A 25,556-nucleotide genomic window follows, 5' to 3' on the forward strand; every position below is an offset into this window, starting at 1 on the left:
TGTCGCAGTGCATGTTAGGTACCAGCACAGGTACTCACCCAGACTCCCATCATGCATTGTAGCACGAATACTTTTATCACCATTGCTGAGATTTATATGCTGATTCTTAATGTCTGTGTGAGTCTAAGTGATTGTCAGGGTTGTGCGTCACCACGTAGGCTCACGTATCACACACGACCAGCGTCGGCCAATAGTGAGCCTACGTGGTGACGTACAACACAGAAGCGCTGCGCTGTTACACTACGTGAATTCACTCAGGCAAGTTTCGATCCCATTGAAGCCTATGGAGGAGTGATCCAGCTCTCAGATTTAATCAAAAATATCTTAATTTGTGTTCAGAAGATGAACGAAAGTCTTACGGGGTTGGAACAACATGAGGGTGAGTAATTACTGACAGAATTTTTTCATTAAGTGATGCCATAGATGATACCTTTTTGTGCACAAACTGTTTGTTAAATTTTTCACTTTGTCACAAAACTGCTGGTTCATGTTGTAGAATCACAGTTTTAATATAATGAATGAAACTAATAATACATCACCTGCTTCACAAAAGAAAGCTATTAGTTTGACATTACTTTTCAGCTGTTATTTTGTCTATGGAGCAAATGACATGAATATTGTGTGTATGTGTGAAAAACAACGTGATTACAGAGGCATAAAACTAGTTAGCGCCAACTAGGGGCCGATTTCTTTCAAAATTCTTACAGAACTCTAGAGCAATGAGTTGAACATGCTCACTGTGTTTCGTTCTGATCATCCTCCGTTAACCTTGTCTGATAGCTACTCAAATTTCATTGGCGGCCATATTTTTTGAGATACGCCAATGTTTTCATAGACTATCGTGACACCTCGTACAAAGACAGTGCATGCCAATTTTCAAGTCATTTGGGCTAATGGTTGGGTGGTTATAGACATTTTTATATTTTTTGGCGCCACTGAGTGGCCAGTTTTTTTCAAGTAACCTCAGATAGAGCTCATACACGTGTCCCGAATTTGGTGAAAATATCTAGTTCCGTTCATGAGTTATAGCCATTTTTGTAAATATGGCCACTGACATATAGAACATTTTGGCACCCCCTAGCGACCATGCAGTGAAATTTCTAATTTTCTTGATAATTATAAATTTATAATTATCCCAGAATAAATTTTCCCAGGTGACAAGCAAATCCGAAGCATGCATTTTGTCCACCTTGAGCCAAGGATTCCAACGATATAAGACACCTAACGGTTTAGGAGTTATGAGCCATTTCATACTTTTGACCACTGTAGCGCCCCCGTGTGAGTACTACCAGCCCTCAAAGTTTCAAGTCTCTATGACTTACAGTTCGGTCTGCCCGATCAGTTTTAGATGGAGAATACTGCATCATGGGAAAATTAACAATAACAATAGGGGTTTCAGCACTATGTGCTTGAACCCCTAATAATAAAAAGGGCCTAAAAAGGCCTATAAAAAAAAAACTATAGGGTCTCAGCACTTGACGCTTGAGCTGCTGGTTACAAAATCTTTATCAAGCCTTTTAACATGTTCCTCAGAGAGGAAAAAGGTCGCTTTTTGCATTTTCAGCTCATTTATCATGGAAATGTGGTGTTTTTTGGTGGGTTTTTTTTTATCTTTTAAACTGTAATACCTCCACTGATGGCCCGATCTCCGTAAAAGTTTGCACGCTTCTTTAGAATAATATGGTGCACATGCACAGCTAATTTGGTGAAGTTCTGCGCAGAGCAGACCATTTTTCAGTCATTTTGCATAGGATAATATAGAGTATTTTTCACCTTTATAACAGTTAAAGCGCCACCAATGGCCCGACATCCATAAAAGTTTCCAAGGATCACGTGACGCATGCGCACGCCTGATTTTGTGAGGTTTTATACAAATCAGGCAGGAACAGGGCCGCTTTCAGACATTTTTAATGGGATTTGCCATAGAAATACATCATTTTGACACATTTTTAACAGTTATAGCGCCACCAAGTGGCCAGTCACCGTGTCCTTTTTCACACGACCACAGAATGAGCTCTTACATAGGTCTGCTGAGTTTGGTGGAAATATCTCGCTCCGTTCACAAGGTATAGCCAATTTAGTAAAAGGGCTCCTCCCACTTGGAACGTTTTGGCGCCCCTTAGGGACCGTGAACCGAAATTTCCACTTTTTGGAAAGCAGAGAATCTTGCTGCACTGGTTTGGTTCCGGTCGGGCCAAAAACTTAGGACTAGTTCGCAAAAGTAGGTTCTTGGAAATACCCGAAAATGTTCCCAGGTGACGAGCAAATCCGAGGCCAATCGGGGCGGGCCTTGGTGACGTTGTAGGCAGTGTGAGTCCTACCAGCCCTAAAAGTTTCAAGTCTCTAAGACTTATGGTTCGGTCTGCCCGATCAGTTTTAGATGGAGAATGCATCATGGGAAAATGAACAATAACAATAGGGTTTCAGCACTACATGCTTTAACCCCTAATAACACTATAAATAAATTCTAAAGCCTGGGTGGCTGACAAGACCAAAATAGAGAAATGCTGGAAATGATCATGTCAACACTCTTTAAAAATGACTGTTGTGAATTAGAGACATTAAATGTTAAGCCAATAAAATCTAGAGAATTGCCTTGTTAAATAAAAAGAAGATAAATGTCAAAAATAAGAATGGAAAATAAAACCTGATCTTAAAAATCTGTCTAGTTTATCTCTTATCTATTTGACATGAGTTTGACCAGTACTTTCTCATCTAGCCCAAACTTGGAGGTTATAAGGACATAAAAATGCTGTGACCCTGGGCTGATCAGCATGCAGCCGCCAACCAACATGCTATTTCACAGAATCAAAGGATGACTCGAAGTCCTGGTTTAAATTGGATGATCAACCACTGTGTGACTCTAGAAAAGGCTTTGTGCTTTCCTCAGATAATGACTTATGGGTATGGTGAAAGCCTCTCTGGGAACCTCAGAGCCTGTATTCAGACTGTGAATGGCTGAAATGAGTAGATTATTATTAAGGAGCTATTGTCATACTTCAGGTGTGTGAAGGAGAGCTCAGGTGTGGAGGTGTATGGGAGATGTGAGGAGTTGGTCAATGTGGAACAGAGGGAGCAGCTGCTCAAGAGGCTAATGGCCATCTGTAGAGAGAGCTCGAGAACTGGAGGAAGAGTCATCTGATTATTTTCTATATTTATTTACACAACCAAAAAAGACCAAAAATCATTTGTTTAAAATTATCCAGAAAAAGCTAATGAAGTGCATATTAAATAAAACATTGATTATCTTAAATGAATAGTTCACCCCAAATGTGAGTTCTTTTAAAAGTGGCTATTAAAAATAGCTAATTTTACTAATGCGTTTTGATCCTTGGAATTAATACATCCCAACCTGAGGACCACTGAAAGAGGAAGAGACTGTATGGAGGCGCGTTTGATTTCACATCACAAACTAGAGGTTACATGAGTTTCAACCACATCAGTAATTTCAAGGCAGGTTAATTGAGAGTGCCATTGTAGATTAATAGCTCACTGATGCTTGAGTAGACAAAACAAGGGTGAATGTGGAGAGAAGAAGAGTGGATGAAGGGAAAAAGAGTATGTAGGCTATTAATAATGGTCTTGACTGAGATCAGAAAACATCAGAGTATTTTAATTTAATCTATGAAGTGAAAGGACAATATGCATTTTAAGACAAAAACTAGCTTATAGAATTGTATGGATAGCTATGTCAGTGTATAACATGTTGTGACAGTGTTATATCTCACATTTTAAACAATTTATCATGCAAACTGCCTAAAAACATAATAATAAAATAAAATAAAGTAAAAGAATAATTAAAAGGTTACTACATTTAAACCAGTCTAATCAATGAAATCAATCAAATAAAATTTAAAACAGAATAACATTCCGTTTTCATTCCTTTTGGGTGGGTTTTGAGTCGGTTTTGGGCTGGAAATATCTTTGGGACCTGGAAACCCTGACAAAATATGATATTTTACATTCTTCAAGAAAGTAAGAAGGAAGTCATGCAGCTTTGGAACAACATGAGGAAGTGAGAAAATGTTGTCAATGTGAAGTCGGTGAAGGGGAGGAAATTGTGATATCTATTAGTACGTGTATTTGTTTGTCCATTAATTTCAGTGACTGGCCAGAATGGGGGGGAAAAAAAATACGAGAAAATATATTAAATCCTGTTTGCGAAAGAAGAGGGGAAGAACAGAGCATGTCTGGGCTTTCAGTGGAGGTGGTGATGATGAAGCAATGACTCCCTAGGTGAGAGTGGTATTGACCTATCAGTGTCTATGATGGCTTTATCTGCCTTTCTAGCTGTGTTAGCACCTTCACACTTGGGCTGAATGTGTCCTGTTCCAACAGAAAGTCATAAATACACAATTTCTTGACACATGACCCATTTCAAGCAAGTGTTACACAATGGTAGATATCAAAATACAAGTACAACCTACAACCTGACAGGCTGATTACAGTACAACCCTAACCATGCTCTAACATGCGCTTTGTTAGCATGTATTTTTGCAGATAATAATATGAGAAAATTATTCATTGTAAATATTTTAATCAGTTGCTATAAAATAAATAAGTAAATCTTCTAAATGAGTTTTACAACATCTACCAGCATGGGTAAAATGGGCCATGCTAACCAGGCAAACCTTGACCCCTCAAAAAACATATAAATAAGTCCTGTCTGAGAGTATTGCATAAGTCTAGGTCTTGAGAGAGGTCATCTACGACAGGATTTATGTATTTAATACAGACGCGTTAAGGCTTTCAGCACAGGCTCATCCGATAAGAATAATGGAAATATCAGGGAAAACAGCCTGAAGGGTACAGAGAGACTAAACGCATCAATGTGATCGTGGGAAGTGTGGGAGGAGGGGGGGATGAAAAATGATGTATTGCTGAGGTTATAATCATCCATGAAAGGGTAGACTGTGCCTATCCCAGTCACAGGGGCTCAAAGGCCAAATGTAAGGAGCTTTGGATTGGATATGAGATTTGGTGTAAATAGTGTATGAATGGTGTATGCCACTCGTTCACATTCTCATATAGGAAGAACTGCTGTCAACAAGGAAGATCAAGTGTTCCCTCAACCACTCTATAGTTTTTAGAAATGATTGCTCATTCTTTAAGATCTAGGTCAATGGGATTATGAATAAATTTTTCATTGCACATGTCAGAACAAAAGCGCTTGAATCATAAAAGAAGGAAATACGAGTTTCTCCGCAGTACACTTGAGGATAGATCCAAGTGATTTTGGGAAACCTGATGCACAGGAACAGAGCAGAATAAATTAATACTCACCCACGATTTCGCTGGATTCCTTGTTGTAAAGTTTCTTATTCCAGTACAGCATTCTCAGAAAAGGAAATGAGGTCAGCAGCACCAGACAGATTCCCAGGAACATGTACCCCGTAAAGGACGCAAAGTCAATCCCCTAGAGGAACAAAAGGGTGGGTTAATTTTCACCCTTTTAAAATGCAACTACAGTGAACTTGTGCAGTTACCTGTAATTTGCTGCAGTATTTCATCAAAATATATTCTAAAGCACTAAGTAGAGATCACATCCACTTTACTGGCTCTCCATATAATGTAGATGGAGGCCTTGATTACATTTCATCAACAGAATCATATTCCCCATTTAATGCTTGCATCTTGATGCATTTAAACACTTATATAAGATTTAAATGAGCACCTGCATGAGGCATAAATCCTCTTAAAATGCACTTGACTATTTATTAATTATCATTCATATCAAGAGCATGCAGCCCTCTCTGCTAAACATCTAGCTTCAGATTATATTTCCTTGCCTGTGCACCCACCCCATCTCTCATTATAACCAGATGGCATCACATTTTAAAATGCCACCACTGATAGAGATGTGTTAAATAGATCTGTGTGGCCTGAAATCTAATCCTACGACTTATCTCCCAATATACGGCTGGTGTATGACCCATTGTAGTGAGGTATTTATGGTTGTTTACGCAATGACATATTTGTATACAAGCAGTACAAGGATATTTTACAGAGAGAGAGAGAGCGAGAGAGAGAGAGCGAGAGAGCGAGAGCGAGAGAGCGCGAGAGAGAGAGAGAGAGAGAGAGAGAGAGAGAGAGAGAGAGAGAGAGAGAGAGAGAGAAGAAAGGAGATCTGACACAAAGGGAAGTTGTAACAGGGCTATTCTGACACAAAATAGTCACAAATGCTTGTTTTTGTATGTTGGTTTAAAAAAAAAAAACTATTTTAAAATCCTCTTAAGTTACCATTATATAGAAGTTATTTTTAAAACAAAAACATGATTGAAAGGATGTAGAAATATATCATCATATCATGTTTTATATATTGCAATTTAATATAATTTATTAATTAATTATTTGTAAGTCAGAACAATGATTTGATGGGGGGGGTATGGGGGCGTATATCGGTATAACGTCCTAAAGCAGCTCAAGGTACTACCTCCACCCTAAAATCAAAACCATGATTGAAAGGATAAACATGGTCTTGTATGATTTAGAAAAATTAAAAATTAAGATCCGAGCAAACAAACAAAATGTCTAATCTCAGATGCCAGACAAACGTGAATGGAGACAAAAAGACATGAGACTGGTATACAGTGACCTCTACAGGAGATCAAGAAAGAGAGAGAGAGAGAGAGAGAGAGAGAGAGAGAGAGAGAGAGGCTGAAAAGAGGGGCAGGGCAGATTAGAGGATCACTGCAAGACGATGGGAAAAACACATTTAAAAAAAATTAAAATTAATTTATCATTTTTACATTATCATTCATGAAAAAATCATTCTTTTGAATGGGATCGTTTTAATTAAACTGTTAATACGCTTAGAAAAAGTCTGAACTATTTGTTCAATGTTGATTCAACCTGATCCGGTCCTTCAACTGTTCAAGAATCAATCTGATCCGGTCCTTAAATTCAACTTATTGACTCAGTGATCCAGTCATAGAAGTTTCAGCATTTCAGAGGTTTGAAACGACATGAGGGTAAGCAAATTATACAGAATTTTCATTTTTGGGTGAATTATCACTTTAAGATTCAAATAAAGAATGAAATATTGGAAGTTTCATTAAAAAAAGTATATATATATATATATATATATATATATATATATATTTTTTTTTTTTTTTTTTTTTTTTTTTTTTTTTCTTTCTTTCTTAACTGAACATATTCCATCATAAATTAAAAACTATTTCAGCAATAGTTCATTCTTAATTTAATACATCTAAAGGCCAAGAGCTTTATGATGTCTGAACCTACTCAAAATAAGAGATATCCTCAGATTCGCTCAGGCTATCTGGGCTTGTGGGGATCTGTCGATAACATTTCATTAAAGCGGTCCTCTGCTTTATTCCTCGTGGACTTCCTGTGCTGTTGAGCTGAATGTAAATGTAAATGAATGCCCTATCATACAGAGTAGATGCATAAGTCCTCATTACTTTGTCAGTAATTCAGTTGCAGATAATAGGCAGTGTTTGTGAATATTTCTTTGTAAATTCTCTTGTTTTGTCCGACAGGCATGTTGTGATAATGACTTAGACATGTGTAAATGAGACCTCCCCTCACTCTATTTCTGTTGTCACTGTCCCACTTTTATCAGCCAAGAAAATAACTTCAAAAGGCAATGGAAGTGGGAGAGAAGAGGGAATGAGAAATAACTATGCAAAAAGACCTTCACTGTTGGCGCTAGCTGATTAGTGAGCAGTCAGGGGCCACCTTCAGACTAGAGTCCGCCAAAGCCTGTCTGCCTGGGGCCTGGAGAAGTGCTGATTGACAGCTGAGATTTCTGAGAGTGTGACTGACAGCCCAGTAGATGCCAAAGAGAGAGCGACAGCAGGGTGTACAAGATGTCTCCTCAACGACCCTGAAACACTCCTTATGCCCAGCCACAAATGTCTGATCCACAGAGAGCTCCACAGATGGATGCTTGACTGACCAAATGGCAACATCCCTGCTGTAGTGATCCTGTCGAGACCGATTGGGGGGGGGGGGGGGGGGGGTGTTTGTTTAAACAAACAAATAAACAAAGAGGTCACAAGTACAAGATGTTCCGTCATGACTGACTGCTGCCTTGGAAATGTAGGGGATTTAAAAGTTGTGATTTCTTGGCCTTTAAAATACTTTAAAAGTCACGCCATAATTTCCCAATCGCTTTCCATTTTCCTCTCTCTATTTAACATACTACTTTATTAATCTTCAAAAAAAACATCTATGTTGAAAAGGGGCCTTGCCCACACTAATACGTTTTCGTTTGAAAACGCATCTTTTTCTCTCCGTTTTGGCCTTCCGTCCGCACTGAGACGGCGTTTTTATTAATGAAAACAAAGCTTTTTGAAAACGCTCTCCAAAGCGGATATATTTGAAAACGCTGTTTTCTCGCTGTAGTGTGGACTGTCAAAACGTAGATATTTAAAAACGATGACGTAAGTTTAGTCATGTGACACATATTGTACCAATAGATATTCATGTTTATACCGGTTTTGTGCCTGTTATGAGCTATTCACTTTCACACTGTTGCTAAAATATGTTACTTTGTACACTATTCATATCACAGCCTTACAAAGATGACAGAAAATGTTTTTTTGTGAGGTTTCACGCATGTGCAGTAAGGTGTATTTAGCATTTTCAGGAATTTTCCAAAGGTTTCTCATTCACACTGAAACGTCGGAAAACGTCAGAAAACGCCTGAAACGCTAGTGTGGACGGAGAGCGTTTTTAAACAAAAACGCCGTTTTCAAATGTATCTGGATTAATGTAGACGTAGCCTAAATTTGGTCAGTCATGCTGTCATTGATCATTTGCTTTAAACTGATCATATACTGTATATTCTTTTTTTCTAAAAATGTATGTTATTCACTATGGATGCATTAAATTGATCAAAAGTGACAGTATATGTTACAAATATATTTGGTTCTTTTGAACTTTCTATTCTTCAAGGAATCTTGAGGGGGAAAGTATTACATTTTCCACAAAATATTTAAGCAGCACAACCAAGTATTACCGTTTTTACTGTATTTCAGATCAAATAAATGCAGCATTGGTCAGCTTTAGAGCCTTCTTATAGAAACATTAAAACAATCTTACCAACACCAAACTTTTGAAAGGTAGTGTACAGTATATATGTTGCATGACATCCCTTTTCCAGATATTGCTGGTCTTATATACTGGTCTTAAAACATTATATGTCTTTTGTAAGTCAAGGTGTTTTATAACATCTTTTGAGGTTGATTAGTAAAGCACATTTCACTGTGCTTTTTATTAAGCTATATGGCACCATGTCATCCATCTATTTGTATGGCAGAGCTTCGATTCAGATTACTGAGGCTCTAAAGATGCTGAGGCTGATTGGAGCTTAATAAACGGATTAAGTGACTCCTGGAGAACGTGATGGCTTCACTAGACTCAAATAAAATCCACGTCTATACACAAGCATACAGACATGAGCCAAAAAAATGCACACCCTCATTCATTTGCATAATATACTGCAGAAAACAACAGTATACACAGCATGTTCAAAGCTATTCAAATTCACAAGAACAAAACAAAAGCGTAAAATAAAATGATGTGATGTGATACCTCAAGATACTAAGTGTCAGGTACAGTAAAAAGAACATTCAATAAAATAAAAAAAGCTTTAAAGAACTTTTAATCTTAAACATAGGATCAATAAACTACATTACACCAGCTCACCCACATACACTAAAAGCACCTGTTTGCACAAGCTTAAATATATTTTTGGATCATACAGTCACTCCACAGAGAGCCTAGTTTCATCGACTCCTACCTCGATTGCATCAGGAACTCATGTCCTCAGCCACACACACACACATGTGAAACCCAGAAAAGTGTTTCATAATGCAGGGAATCTCTCTTAGTAATGCCATAAAAGTGTTTTTTGATTGACATGTAAGACCCAGCTAAATAGGTACCAAATCAATGCACAAAGCAATCAACAGATAAGCAAACAGCATGTATTGAATTGTGTGCGTGTGTGTGCGTGTGTGTTTTTGCACATGAAGTTGTATCTCCATTCATCATCTGCATGTTGTCAACACAAACAGAAGCCCTCTCAAATATAAACAAATCTGGCCCATGTAACACAGAGATAACACAAACCACTGCATCCATGTCAATAATTACAGCAGATGCAATCTCTCCCAACGGAACAGAATGGATGAACCTGTCCAGCACTACACACGTATATCATCACAGCCCTCCTCTGTGCATCTGCTACAGGAGCATATTCATCACCGAACGTCGTGACAGAAACCCAAAATGATGTTTAGAAAGTATAGGAAATTTAGAGCCGGGGGCTTCAGTGCATTTGATGGGTTCTGCCCTCCAGAGATTTAGGCCTGTCAGAAATGTAAGTTTATGGCTATTGGGTTTTTTAGAAACTTCCCACTGTCAATTGCAGCCCAGCAGGAAATGACCTTGATGTGGAAAATGTAACTTGAGCATTAATACCGCTGCATCATCCAGTGCAACAGCCAGTTTGACAGGCAAGGACAATGTTTCTACTGAGCCACAAATTAACTCAAACCACAGCGATTTCAGCTCTGAAAGCTAGCTGATGAAACAACAATTTAAACCAGGCACCCTTCTGTCGCCGATGGAAGAGTGTGAGGAATAACTAAATTTAAAACTGTGATGGCAAATACTGAACTTCTCATGAAATATTTAAAGACGCCTTCATTGATGGCTTTTAATGGATTTAATGACCTTTCTTACTAAGAGCCCGTTAACAATAAGGTTCAGTTTGTTAATGTTAGTTCAATGTATTGGGTATTGCCTAACAATAAATGAACAATACTTTTACAGCATTTGTTAGCCTAGGTTAATGTTAATTTCTGCATATACTAATACAAATTTAACATCTGAACTTCATTAGCTAACATCAGTTAATAAACAAACATGAATGAACAGTGAACATTACCTGGATTAATACATGCTCTATAAAACTGTTATTTATAGCTTCCATCCACTTTTGACACTGTTCTGTTATCGACAAAGTGAAAATGTTCATTGTTTTGTTTCTTTTTAAAGTGTGTGAAATTTGCTGTCTCAATGAGGGTTTTTTTTATCAGCCTTTACCGATAACATTTCAATACATTTTGTGTATATCACAAATTAAGTATTTTTCACATCCCATATTTCCTCAACTGGAATGGAAAGAGTTATGAGACAACTGAAAATGGTCACAAATGGTCATACTAAATGTTTTTCATTTCATTTTGTTCGAGCAAATATGGTCAATATTAGTTTAAGAGAGGTCTCCTTTCCAAAAGGTGTCTTCTAACAAGTAATTGTTAGAAGACAATCGAATACGACAGCGTGTTCCAGGTCCTGCCAATATCCAGCAACTTCGCACAGCCATTGAAGAGGAGTGGACCAACATTCCACAGGCCACAATCAACAACCTTTCTTTTTTCTTTTTTAGGGGAATCCCCTAAGGCACACCTGTGCAATAATCATACTGTCTAATCAGCATCTTGATATGCCACACCTGTGAGGTGGATGGATTATCTCGGCAAAGGAGAAGTGCTCACTAACACAGATTTAGGCAGATTTGTGAACAATATTTGAGAGAAATAGGCCTTTTGTGTACATAGAAAAAGTCTTAGATCTTTGAGTTCAGCTCATGAAAAATGGGGGCAAAAACAAGTGTTGCGTTTATAATTTTGTTCAGTGTAGATAGGATATATCCAGAATGAATTAGTGTTTTTTAAACAAAGCAATTGAGTGAATGATTCATTGCCGCCATAAGCATGACGTGATGAGTGCTAGATTGGACTGTCTATATCTTATCAAGAAAGACAGTACCATCCTATCCTGATCCTAATGGAAATTGGAATGCAATACTACGAATGCAACAGTCCACGAGCGTTCATTTGGTTTAGGTGAAAATGAGCCCCAAACAATTTGTAATCTTTTGCTTTGACTTCTTTTGGGGAGCTCAAGCCTAAACAGAGCGTTCAGACCAGGCGAAAACTCATTACTCACAGCTGTCATGGAAGCAGGGCAATATTACATATTAGAAAAGTCCTCTCTTTACCTTTGCATGACCCTTGAGATTCTCTTTAAAACACACTTAAAACGTGAAGAAGCACTCAATTAAAATAGGTAACTGTATGTGCTTCACACACTAATTCATCCATCTCTATCAAAAATTGTGATGGGGTTGGAAATCAATTTGGCTGACAAGATGTTTATATGGCATAAAAATGTATGGCTCCAAATAGACTGAGGTTTTTTAGTTGTTCTTTTGGCGTGTAGCCTTTTAAATAGACTGTCAGAAAAAGATGGATCTCCTATACTTTTATAGCCACCCTCTTTCCGCTCGCTTTCTCTTTTGCAGTGATACACACACACACACACGGTTTTGTGTCTTGGTAGTGTGTGACAGAAAGAGCTGCAGGGAAGAGTGGCTCCAAAGAGAGAATCTTTAATCAGCATCTGGCGCTGGAGATGAAAGAGCTCTGTCTTGTCCTCTGTGTCTCATTCTGGGCTTTAGCTGGACACTAACACTTACTTACTAACACACACTTTGGGCCTCATTTACAAATCGAACGCAAGACAGAAAACTAGGAGTACGGTCGTAAAACTTGTTTGAATAATAGTTTAGCATGTTTAGCAAACATGGAAACATTTTGATTCTTGACGAATGAGAGAGGTGAGCTCAATGTCGTTTCAGTTTCGCTTTAAATAAATTTGTTTTGGCTTGACGATTGTATGTTGTTTATAATGAATGCCACTTTAGCCTAATTTGTGTTTTATTATATAGTTTAATATATAATTTTATAGCAACTTATTTTTCATTCTTGTTCTATTCTGAATACAGTTCAATTTAAAGGATTTGTTGTGGAATGAGGGAAACTAAAATAGCCTATAGTGTTTATAATGTTTGTAAATGTATCGTTTTATTTACCGGTTTTTAATGAACAATAATTGTTTGCAACTACAAGGTTAACAGGTGTTTTTGGAGTAAGATCAATTTCTCTTTCATGAGATACTTCCTCTTCTTGGCCGGGATACGTTTCTCCATGTCGCAAATCGTATAGGAGCAAGGCTTCTAAACCATGAATCTTTAGGGGCGTGATATTTAAATGATGATTGTTTACAGCCACCACATTTATCAACGTACCATCATTCGTACAATGGGACTGGCAGCATACAAATGTTTTATGAATCATACGTGAACCCTGTCGTAAGATGATTTCTGCACACTATACACTAACACATTCACATACACTAGCACACATGGCGTTTAAACTTTTTTGTTCTAAGAGGTTACTGTGAATGAAGATGGTTTCTAGGGTGTTTTGGGTAGTTGCTTACAGGGAATGTCAAGTCTCTATGATGTTCTATTCCCTTGATCTATTTTCAGTGCAATTTCAATGCAAATCTATGGGAATTTCTTTGTCTGTTTTATTGTAAATCACCAGGTCTGATTAGAAAAGCAATAGCGCACTTCAACAAGCTGCATGATTTAGGCCAGGAGTATACTTTATGCAAATGTGAGGCCAAAGCAAAGCATTGCAAGAGCACAGATCCATTGAACATATTTAATGTGCTTTCGTGCATGCGCTATGGTGACAACAATAAATCTCACAGGATGATAGAGCTAGCTTCAAATGTCTTTGCTATTAAATCTGATTTGTTATTATTCAGGTAAACATACTTATGAGATCTATCTTGCTCAGCAACATTCTTACAAACTGTCCCTCCGTCAATGCAGTGGATGATCTAAAAGGGAAAACTATCTGTAGAAGCAGACAATTTATGCTAATGCCAACTTGCGGCAATACCGAGAATGCAACGCACACTTGAGTTGTGTTATAAAGTGCACTCAAAGGGTTAGTCATTTGAACTGCATTCAAATCCATAATCCTAAATAAGAGCAATAAAATAACACACCCAACTACAAAAACACAAACTGGCAGACACTCAAGTAAGGTCAAACAAACAGACAGAATAAACTCCAAGACATACTGTGTATTTAGTCATATCACCTATGAGGTCATGCATTTCAATCACAACCACAAACCTGGGTCACACTTTTCCATCTCTTCCATTGAAGTGAATAATAAATCACAAAATGTCCCCTCACCTTTTCAATCAAACCAATATTACACAAGGCTCAATGAACACATAACCACGCAAGACTCTCTGCTTTGAGGTTACATAAACCTAGAGATTATTCAGCCTGCCCGTGATTGGCATGACAGCCTTGTCCAATTGGCAGGATGGAACTTTAAATTGTGTTTTCCTGTGAGTGAGGGTTTGATGGAAAGAGTTTGATCATAGACTCTGAGGTTGTGTAACGATGAAAGAAAGTCTTTGTGTTTCTGTCCTGTGATTAAGTTAGGAAAGTACACGTCGATGTTGCAGACCAAATTTTTGTAATCACACGCATCCATCACCGAGACATTGCTTCATTACTTCAACGGCTTTAAGTAGCCTAAAAAAATTACAGTGTGAACGTAGCCTATGAGTAACAAGTCTATTGCAGCCAAACATCTTGCATACCCCCAGTCAGAAATCGTTGGTCTCACAGTTTGTACACAATGACTGTTACAGGTTTGCGGTTTTGCTTTTACTAAAGCAAAAAAGATTTCAACTCTGCTGAGAGAAAGAGAGAGAGAAAATTTGGCAGAGTGTGACTGAAGCTGGCAAGAAATATTCCTACATAATTAATAGTAGAGGTGTAAGACAGGATGCCATGGTGTTTTAGACTTGAGTGGATAGTGACAGGTTGTTTTGGCACAAGGCTATCATTCTATGCCAGAAAAATGCTTGGTCACAAATGTCCCTGTGTGTTTTGTTTATTTGTTCAGTCATGTATAATTTGCCCAATAAGTTACCAGAGACACTCTCAACAGGCACACGACAGCAACACAATATCCTTTCAACCGTGAATGACCCAGCGACAAATGGGAACGGTGAGAAGTAATTACATACTTTTTTACGGAGATCCTGGTTGGATACGATGATGACATTCGGAGGATCTCCAACAGCAGTGGCAGCTCCACCGATGTTGGTGAAGATTACCTCGGCAATCAGGACATGCCTAGGGTCCAGATTAAGCACCTCACATAACCTAGTATACATAAAGGCATCATAAAACCTGATTAGCACTGTTGATCCTGGAACGTCAACGCAATTATTTTCACAATTTGTGCCATAAAACATGCAAAACAATCCCACAGACTTATTGAATATAATAGAGACTTGGTGATGGGATCAATTGATTTGGGTCTGTAGCAACCACCCAGAACACCATAGCAACAGACTAAAAAAAACACACAGATCAACTAAGCAATTGCATAGCAACACCATGGCAAACATCACAATGTCCTAGCATCGTGACCAAAAGAACACAGGCTCATAGGTTTTACTTCTTCCATATTTGTAATTGTACCATAACGTATGGAGAGGGGAGGGCCTGATTCATCATCATCAAAAGCTTGAGCTGAGGTGCACATAATTCAAGTTTAGTTATTAACACTGAATTTCAAAGCAAATCTTAAGATAAGCAAATCTGTTTCCCTGCTAAATTGGCATGAAAAAAATACTTGCACAAGCAAATTGCCTGTTAACAAAAAGCTGAACTCTGTAATTTCTCAAATTCGTTTTTTTAACGAGTATGCGTGTGTCCTGTGTTTCTAAACCCTAAAGCCCTGAAGGTGTTTGAAGATGCAATTGGTGATGCATAATCAAAACAAAAAAAAAGGAGTCATTTCTCACAAGCAATGTCATGAAAACGCTGAGGCAGCGCATAACATTTTAATGGCTGGGTGAAATATAGATTTATTTTATTCCACCAGACTAGGGATTTTTAAGGTCCACATAAGATGATAAGAATTTGACGGATGAAATTTGCAGAGGGATGAAAAATACAAAAATATCCAAAAAGTATCCTTGTTCCAAAAAAAACTTGGTTTACTGGTCTTTTTTTTTTTTCAGCAGAGATGGGACATGAAACAATTTTACACGGCGCCTAATTGATTCATATCACATCCTCTGAAGGAAAAGGGTGTCCTACATGACGCTAAGTAAATAACGCTGTACATCAGGATATAAAACATATAAAAGACTCGGGAACACAAATATAATGTGCACAGGCACCGATGAATCACACTTAGAGACGATGTGTAACGGTGAAAAGAAGGAAGGTGAAAATAAGCTCAAATGGAGGTGGGAAGTTTATAGCATGGAGACATGACTCTTTATATCCTCATATAATACTAAGCAGACTGACAAAGAAATTATTGTCTAGAAAAAAAGCCAAGGCCTTCTGGGATTTTTCTTTTTTTTAGCAGTAGTTCAGCTGAACAGACTTCTTTTAAAGGAATGTTCCAGCATCAATTCAAGTTTAACTCTATTGACAGCATCTGTGGCATGCTGTCAATAACCAAGAAAATCATTTGAATTCGTTCCTCAGCTTGTAAAAATAAAAGTCATGTGTACAGCAAAGCACTGAAAGTCTATGGGGCCGGGCATTCTGGAGGTTTTCCGAAGTCTAACAGAACATTAAAATACAATGTTTTGTTAGACTTCAGGAAACCTCCAGAATTAAAATACAATGTTTTGTTAGACTTCGGGAAACCTCCAGAATTAAAATACAATGTTTTGTTAGACTTCGGGAAACCTCCAGAATTGCAATTGTGTGCAATTGCTTGCCATACAGACTTATTGTAATTATATTGTAAGCACATTACTAAACCGGGTTTTAAAAAAAGAAGTCAAAAGAGAAATAAAAGAGGAAGAGAGATTTTTTAGGAAGAGCAACCATTACCTGATTGTAACAGGGGTGAAGAGCATCATAGTTGTCACATTATCAAGAAAGGCTGACAGAACGGCCGCAATTAGACAGAGAATGATAATCATGGGCCACACTCTTCCTCGCGATAACTGATACGCCTGTGTGGAGACAAAGAACACTGTTGGGAATACCTTAAAAATTGGTTTACAAAGTTAGATGTTTTCTCATTATTTTACATTAATGAAAACTAACTGGGTCAGAAATAAATTAAGTGAAAAATTGCTTGCCTTTGTTTATGAACATTAACAAAATCATGTTTTCCAAAAATCCTCCAGTGGAAAGGAAAGACAAATTTAACAGCGTCTCAAAGACAGAGAATGAAATAAGGTCCTCTGAGGGGGTCTCAGAACACAATGTTCAAAAGTGAACTTTAATGAGTAATTCACTCTAAAAACTGACAATGATCCACAGTGTGTTTGCTCATTCAAGCTTTAGCATTAAAAGAATGTTCAAGTCTGAAAAGAAAAGAATAATAAGAATTTTTTTAAAAAGACCTGCACTTTAAGAGCCTGTCACTATGGAGACATTATCAGGCTGTCTGGAATCATTCTAATCAAGTGGTAACACCGGGGGATTGTAACCCACCTGTGATGTCACCACTTCCTGACTCAAAACAATGGTAACTGACAAAAAACAAAAAACAAATGCTGTGTTCGAAATCGCCCCCTATTCACTATTCTCTACATTACTCCACTAATATAGTCCACTTGAAGGAGTGAATGAAAATAAGTCTGCCGAAAGGGTTGTAACTATTGCATAGTTTGTGCTTTCTGTAATTTTTCTGTCAATTTTAATCATTTGAAATGTAGCAAACTGGCAGCAATTTAATAATCAATTAATGTATGATATTACGCTTTAGCCACTTTGGACCAGGGGTTTGTAAAATGGATGGATGGATGATTCAGCTGTGGGCGCCATCTTTTGGTCAGACGCGGGAATTCATTCAACGAGCAACTCTCACAGTGCATTATGGGTATTCTCTAGCCGTTGAGCGTACATTGGTTGTACGCTCGTTATTGTGGTGCATTGTGGGATTGAATGAGTGCACTCGATAATGTTCACTATGGTTTCAGACACCACTACAAATGGCTGTCCCCTCAAATAGTGTCCTATTTAATGGTATGGGGGGCGTTTTCGGACACAGCCAAAGAGTAACACAGCCACATATGACTACACATGCTAATAGAAGAAGTGTGAGATGGTGTTCAATCAAGAGGGTTGTTTCTATGGCAATGTTTTAATTTGTGGGACATGCCCTTGTCCAGAACCCTGTTAATATTGATGAATGGGATGAGAGGACATAAGCGTGTGCCCACATAATGTCCACAACACATCCATAATGTTACAACAGGGCTTTTACCGCAGTCCAGAGAATTCCTGAAAATAAGGGATGAGATATCCATCCAATGAAGCTCCTCGTAAGATTTATTTTTAGGCTTTCATTACTTCTAACCCATTATCTTCACGCTTTATAAACATTTGCATCATTTGACAAAGATTGGTTTCATCTGATTTCTTTTTGCATCTCTATTGGGGCTTGATATTCACCCATAAATTTCATATACAGTATAAAGCATTTGTGGGGTTCTCATCACTTTGCTTGAGAGTGAACGATAGGGATTTTCAGGCCAGATGCTTCTTTACTTTGCCTTAAAGCTAACTGGGTAAAGTAGCATGATGTGATTACATTGACTAAAACAAAAACGGATATCTATAATGTGAAATAAAATCATATCAGACAGCAGACCACTTGCAGTAACCTTTTTGTTGCTGACTAACTGTTAGTAGTTATTTTGGTAACACTCTACCATAAGGTCTCATTTGTTAAAGCTGCAGTCGTGACTGCAAGTCTGGCAGATTGAGTGGACTTAGCCAAAATTTTGAATGTTTACAACTCTCATGCCCCTCCCCCACTACCAACGAGCACCCGCCCATCGTCAGTGCGTGTGTACCTGATTTTCTGTGAACGCGTCCGTCTCTTCATTGATCAACACCATGGACTCGGAGGTAGGCTGCCCTGGCTAATCTATCCATAGATAGCAATAACCGAGGAATTGGAAGCTTGTTAGTAGATTTTCTCTCCGCCATCACGCTTCGTACAACCTTCAGGCGAACTTCAGGCGTGTCGTGTGCATGTGATATTGTAATGTGCGCGTCTGCGCGAGGGAGGGGGGATCTGTGGCGTGTGCACGAACTGTGATTGACAGTCAGATCTCACACTCCCCTGCGCTGATTGGACCCGATGAGACGGGAGCGGTGGATTTTTGCAAAACAAATAACACGCTCCAGGTGGAGTTAGAAGCTCGGGTTTTTTCTAAAACCACCTTATTTATGTTGTTCTGTCGGATTATAGTGTCAATTTCACTGAATTTGATCAAAAAAATGTTGCCGACGGCAGCTATTAGTTCTGTCATGACAACTCTCTGGAGATTGGTATGGTAATAGAGATTGGCATGGTAATAGTTATGGCAATGTTAATGTATTTGGTCTTGGCGGAATAGATCTGCTATGCTGCTGCTACTGCAGAGAAAGTACCGAGTCTTGCTACTGCGAATACATTCAGAGATATTGCTGTGAGCATGTAAGACATGCTGCTAATGCTGCACATGTAGTCTCAGCCTCAGACGTCACGCCCACGGAACGTTGGCTAAACGTCTGATGCATATGGTACACTTAACTGGAAACACTTCAGGAATGTCGAAGTCGTCATCTGATTGGTTGAATTTTATCGGATTTCCGGGGGCGCGAGTGTCGCGTTTATTTTCGGTCCGCCGGGAAACAAAGCGCAGACGTGTGATTGCGGAAGAAAAACTGTTGTGTTTACATGAGTGACAATGAGCATTTATCAAGATCAGCTAAACGTAGGATTCTCAAAAGTATGCGAGGTTATACGTGCACGAACAGATCAATGACTTACTGCTTGTTTTCTTCTCCTTCTTTGATTTTCTATGCTGACTGACTTGTTGCACGCCGGTCTGTTGTTGTGGGGACATTTCCACGCCCCGAAACGTGACGCTGAACGAAACGAACTGTAATTGGTTGTTTGACATGTCGGTCAAACGGCCTTATGGGCGGGCCTTGGCCAAAGAAACCTGCTATGAATTCCAGACCTTCAGCCGTCAGTCTGAAGGTCTGGCTACGCGAGACTACTGCACATGTAACATGCAAGAATTAACCCTGTAGCACAGGGATAGGCAACTCCGGTCCTGGAGGGCCACTGTCCTGCAGAGTTTAGCTTCAGCCCTGATAAACACTCACCTGTCTGTATCTATCTAGTAATCCTGAAAACACTGATTGCCTTGTTCAGGTGTGTTTAATTAGGGTTGAAGCTAAACTCTGCAGGACAGTGGCCCTCCAGGACCGGAGTTGCCTATCCCTGCTGTAGCAGATCTATACAGGCGGTGCTGGGGGAGGGGAAGGGGAAGGGTTCTGAGTTTCATGCCAGAACTATGTAATTAATGAATTAACTGACATGAACTAACAATGAGCAATACATTTGTTACGGTATTTACTAACCTTTGTTAATGTTAGTTAATAAAAATACAGTAGTTCATTGTTTGTTCATGTTAGTTCACAGTGCATTAACTAATGTTAACAAATGCTGAAATTAACATTAACTGAGATTAATAAATGCTGTAGAAGTATTGTTCATGTTAGTTCGTGCTAACTAAACTAGTTATCTAATGTTAACTAATGAAACCTTATTATATAATGTTACGGTTATTTGTATCTGTACGTATATACTGTAATTTACATAAATGTTATAAAATATAATATATAATATTAGATTTAAGCTGGGTGGAATAGATTGGGTGGCCTAATTTTACAGAGAATATGAGGACATAACCAAGAAATTGTATCTTGCTTAACCCTCTGGGGACCAAGCTGTTTTTGGGGTCCTTGAGATGTTCTGACATGCCTTGACATTTGTGCTTTTTTCAGTTAATTATAAACATGTTAATGGCAAAGGTGTAAATTCACTCTATATAGCACAAACAGGGCTACCATAATATGCGAGCAACGTGTATGTAGATGTTTGTATTTTTAAGAGAATAATGTTTATGCGTGGTTATTTGAAAAAATTAAAATGAAAGTTGCTGAATTAAGAACACAAAACACATATTAAATATGTGTCCACAAGACTTTTGACTAATGGATGTTTTCCCTTTTAGTTCTAGCTTTAAAATGATGTAAAAATAGTCTTGCTTTATCGTTCACAAAAAAAAAATACATTGATTTAAATGGTGTAAAACAGGTTTTGCTTGGAAAGGCAATATGCGAGGGGGAGGAGTAGTTTACACCTTAGATTAAGGTGTCCCACCCACTCTGAATAATGACTCTGCATAATTAGCCATTCATTCAGGTGTGACACTGACTGAGCCACAATGGAAGGACAAAAGATGTATTTAGAAGACTTATATTGACCATTTAAGATTTCGCTTACATCTCTCTTGTAAATATGTTTTACTATTTTATTAAAAATGTTACAATTACAACAATAATTACAATTTCATATTATAGAAATTATAGTCATATTATAGAAATATTATAGAATTATAGTCATATTATAGAAATGCGATTCATCTTTTTGCGGTTTGCATAGGCCTACACTAACGTTATTCCATAACGTTATTCCACACGTGAGAAAAGAAAACAGCCTACCTCACTACTCAGCGGAATCTGCTCCTCATATCAGCACTGTTCTGAGGAATCTTTTCTCCATAAGGTAGGCTATATTATGCCTCACTCGATCGCGACGCGCTTTGTTTACAGCTGATGTGGGCGTTTCACACCCCTCAGAATTTGCGTTTGAATAGCACGCGCTCTGCGGGGAGTGGTCACATTACTGTGAATGATCTCGTAATGAGCTCGACTGGATTCGCTCTCTTTTTATACAGATTACAGAAGCTGAGAATATTTGTTTTTTATATAAATGACTTCATTTAACAGATGCGATCTCAAGCTTTATGCCCGTGGGTCTGTTTGCCTGTTTGACTGAATTTTCGCGGAGTTATAGATCATTTTCGAACGCGTTTCAAATGGGAGTTTACTGACAGAGAGAAGGGAGAAATCGCATCATGTTAATTTTTCTTTATTTGTCAAAAAGCAAAACACTTTATTTTTATTGTGAGTATACAGAAAAAAAATAGAAACTGAACAGGATCGATTGATGTATTACACGAAAATGAAAGATCAAAATTAACAGAGCATTTAGTGTTTATTTTCATTGCTAAAAAAAAAAAACGAGCAAAACGCGCCGGCGCGTTCTTGGTCCCCAGAGGGTTAAGCAGACGTCTGCAAAACAAATCACAAACAAGCATTTGCAACATTAGTTTGAGAAAACTCACCTTGACTGCACAGTAATCAAAGAAACCAGTCTCGGAGAATATAGCCACCAGTATCATCTGAAAGTAAATAGTAACAGTTATGAGACTTGAACATTTCATGCTTTCTATTTTTAGTGCTTACTGCCACATGTGTTGCTATAAAATCACATTATGTCTCAAATACCACACGCACAGTCTCTCACTCAATTTCATGCCACCTATATCCTTCTCTGATTTATTTATTTTTTTGGCGCCTCAGATACAGAAACAGACATCCTTCAAAAATAGAAAATCATTAAGGAGAAACATTAATATTTCTGAGTTTATTAAAGCTCACGTTTCATAGCCAGTCTTTAAAATTGACAGATGCTGTGATTCATTTTCTATCATCAGTCTCTGATTTTCTTTTATGCCTTTCCTCACATACTCCTACATGTAGTCTTTTGGATGAGGGCTGATTGAACGTATTTGTTTCCATGGAGACAGCAGCTGAACAAACAGAGATCTTGAAAAGGGTGGCACTTTAGCAATAATATTAGAGAGGCTGTGTGTTTTTAATGTGTATTCGTATTTTTTTGGTCACATTTTGTTGCACTACCATGTAAAATATGGACTAATGTCATATGCAGACAACCAGCCATACATACCTAACAAACATTTCACATGTTCTAAAATCAACCTTGTGCTCTACTGCTGCAAAGTAAGTACAATGCAAAGAAACACCATAAATGATTTCGGACCTCTAAAGAATTCTTTCTAAAAGAAGCTCTAGGTTAACAGCACATTAAAGAAAGGTGCCCCACTAAGTGCCTGTCAGATTGAGCAGCTTGAGAGGCTGATATGGGTTCAGGTTAGGGGTTGGATTAGGGGCTTGTCAGCCTGTCAAGCACTTAGCAGGACATCTTTCCAGGTTCTAATGCTGTGGGGTAACCATTTGAGGTATCATTCATGTTCATAGCAGAAACGGTGCACTAATTTACATGACAAACTTCAATGCATGTTTGATTAACAACAGTAATAGTGATAAAATAGCAAGCACCATTAATAAATAAATTTGACCTTTTTAATTTTTTTCATTTGAAAAAGCCCTTCTGTGACTTTATATTTAATACATTCTATCGGAACCCTTCTACTCAGGATGATTGAGTAAAAAAGCTGCAAGAGAGCTCCTATTGACCTGTTAGAATTAGACTTACCATTCCAAACAGAAAGGCAAGTGTCTCATAGTCAATCCATTCCACAACAGTCATCAGACTCGGCCTCTACAGTAAAGAGACAATGGAATGGATACAGAGGAGCATTTTAACATTCCAGACTTACAGTGATTTGTTGAAATAATTGCTTCCATTACGATAAAAAATTGTTGCAATTAGCTATCACAACTTAAAATTTTGAATTAGAATGACTTTTTTTTTTTTTACTTAAAAATGTACAGGTTTGTGCTGCCAACACAAGTTTAGTCAACTTAAATTGTGAAGTTGTATTAAGTTTTTTTTGTTTTTGTTTTTTTGCAGTGGACTACATACTGTATTCTGATGATTACTGGTGTATTTACCAACCAACCAAGTTTAAAGTTCATAGTAAAAAAAAAAGACATTTGAGACTACAGAGCTCTGGGTCTTTTTAAAGGGCACTCCAAACGGACAGAAGTGCACCGAGTAATTTCACTTGCATTCAAATAACGCACTTATCTCCAATTTCTGGAATACAATAACTAATTCGTAGATCTGCAGAGAGAAAGTCAAGATTTAAATTATTCACAATCTTACGCTTCACAATAGAGTAAATCAGTGCAATTACCGATATACCATTTATGTGAAATGGCCCAGTCTGATTTACTTCATTGGGTAAATGTAGATCATCTATCTGTCTGTCTGTCTGTCTGTCTATCTATCTATCTATCTATCTATCTATCTATCTATCTATCTATCTGTCTGTCTGAATGTATTTATGTCTGTCTGTCCAACTCTTAACACATTGTAAGCAGTCTTCATCAGAATGGAATAAATAACATTCTCTAAAACCAAACTTACATCTCCAATGCAAGCCAGCGCTGTCAGAGCGGCCAGGGATCCTAACATTGCAGCCAGAGTGCGGTGGACAATCTGGGAACATGGAAAACAAAACAAAATAAATAAATAAATAAATAAGGTAGAGGGGGGGGGGGGGGGGGAATCAGCACGGTAATAACTCAACAGCTTTTTTTTGTTGCTATATTGGTCATAAACTAATAGCCATAATGTACCACAAAATAGATTTTTTTTTTTAAATCTAGCCTAATGCTAGATGCTATGCACAAAGCTAGAGTGGTTGCTTTTAAGCATGTTATGCATGTTGTTTTTAAGCATGTTATGGTTGCTAGGATGTTCAAAGATTTCACCTCAAAGTCTCTCAATTATGTTCTCCTTCAATATAAGCGGTTTTCTTGCAGTGTTATCACCCGCCAGGCAAAAATCATGCCTGATTGCTTAGAAAAGTAATAGCACAACTCATCTAACAAGCTGCATGATATGAGGTATCATTCTCACCCATAGCACAAAATTGTAGTACTTGAGATTAGGTGTTTGTTCAAATCCCTAACCCTCCACATCAGCAACCATAATAACGATGCCTGCCTTGGCAAACACTATTAAATATGTAATACACAAGACTTTGGACAGCCAAACAAATTAGCTGATTTCAAAATGCCAAATAACCCTCTTCCCCACACTTAATTTATGTGTTCTTTTGCTGTTTGATCCACCTCATTTCTTACATTAAATGCATTCTGACCCTGTTGTGCACTCTTATAATCAAACGATAAATTCCGATCCACAACGGCGACAGCATCTTCTGATTTTCTGCTTTTCAATCACCCTCTGGACTAAAAGCGCCACCTTAAAGTGCATTGTCAGATATCAGCATCTGCTTTCTTGGTGAGAGCACTTGACTGGGACACCTGAATCAAGCTTTGTCTGATGCACCTCTTTGGGTGTCATGTTGCAAGTTGGAGCAGTCATTTCAAGACTGTGTAATCAGCTAGAAGAGCGAAAGAAGGACAATGAGTTCATAACATGCAGGCTAACAGCTAATGACTCCAGTCTCGAAGGAGCAAGTAATCTGTGTCAGTCCGACAACTTCCCAGAGGGGGAGGAACACTTGGTGCAATGTTGTGATTGTAAGTCTAAAACCGGTCATTAAGATAAATTGTTGAACACTGCTTTCTGAGCAGAATTAATCAGCAACATGGATATGCATTGAGTTGCTTTGCATAAGAAAGTATCCTCTGAGACTAAAGCTTCTCTGTTTTGTGATTTAAACCAATTACTCTTAATTACAGACCAAGAAACAGTTTATGGCTAAATTAAATGTCAAAATGTGCCTGTGTGAGATGTAATGTTAGTTTTATACCCAAAGCCCCCCATTTACTGAGAAACTGC

At 38.0% G+C, this 25,556-nt stretch overlaps 1 protein-coding gene across 1 annotated transcript in view; it reads right to left on the minus strand.

Moving 5' to 3' along the window:
• oca2 (oculocutaneous albinism II) overlaps positions 1–25,556 on the minus strand; it is a 100,774-nt gene that overhangs the window by 38,723 nt on the left and 36,495 nt on the right. The window contains exons 10-15 of the mRNA XM_084128008.1: positions 24,171–24,242; positions 23,334–23,399; positions 22,159–22,215; positions 16,784–16,908; positions 14,947–15,085; positions 5,284–5,416 (exon numbers count right to left, since the gene is read on the minus strand). Coding sequence (XP_083984134.1) covers positions 5,284–5,416; positions 14,947–15,085; positions 16,784–16,908; positions 22,159–22,215; positions 23,334–23,399; positions 24,171–24,242 — 592 coding nt within the window. The remainder of the gene's footprint in view (positions 1–5,283; positions 5,417–14,946; positions 15,086–16,783; positions 16,909–22,158; positions 22,216–23,333; positions 23,400–24,170; positions 24,243–25,556) is intronic.

The sequence above is a fragment of the Abramis brama genome, assembly GCF_963993115.1.
Source record: "Abramis brama genome assembly, chromosome: 11".
Classification (NCBI taxonomy): domain Eukaryota; kingdom Metazoa; phylum Chordata; class Actinopteri; order Cypriniformes; family Leuciscidae; genus Abramis; species Abramis brama.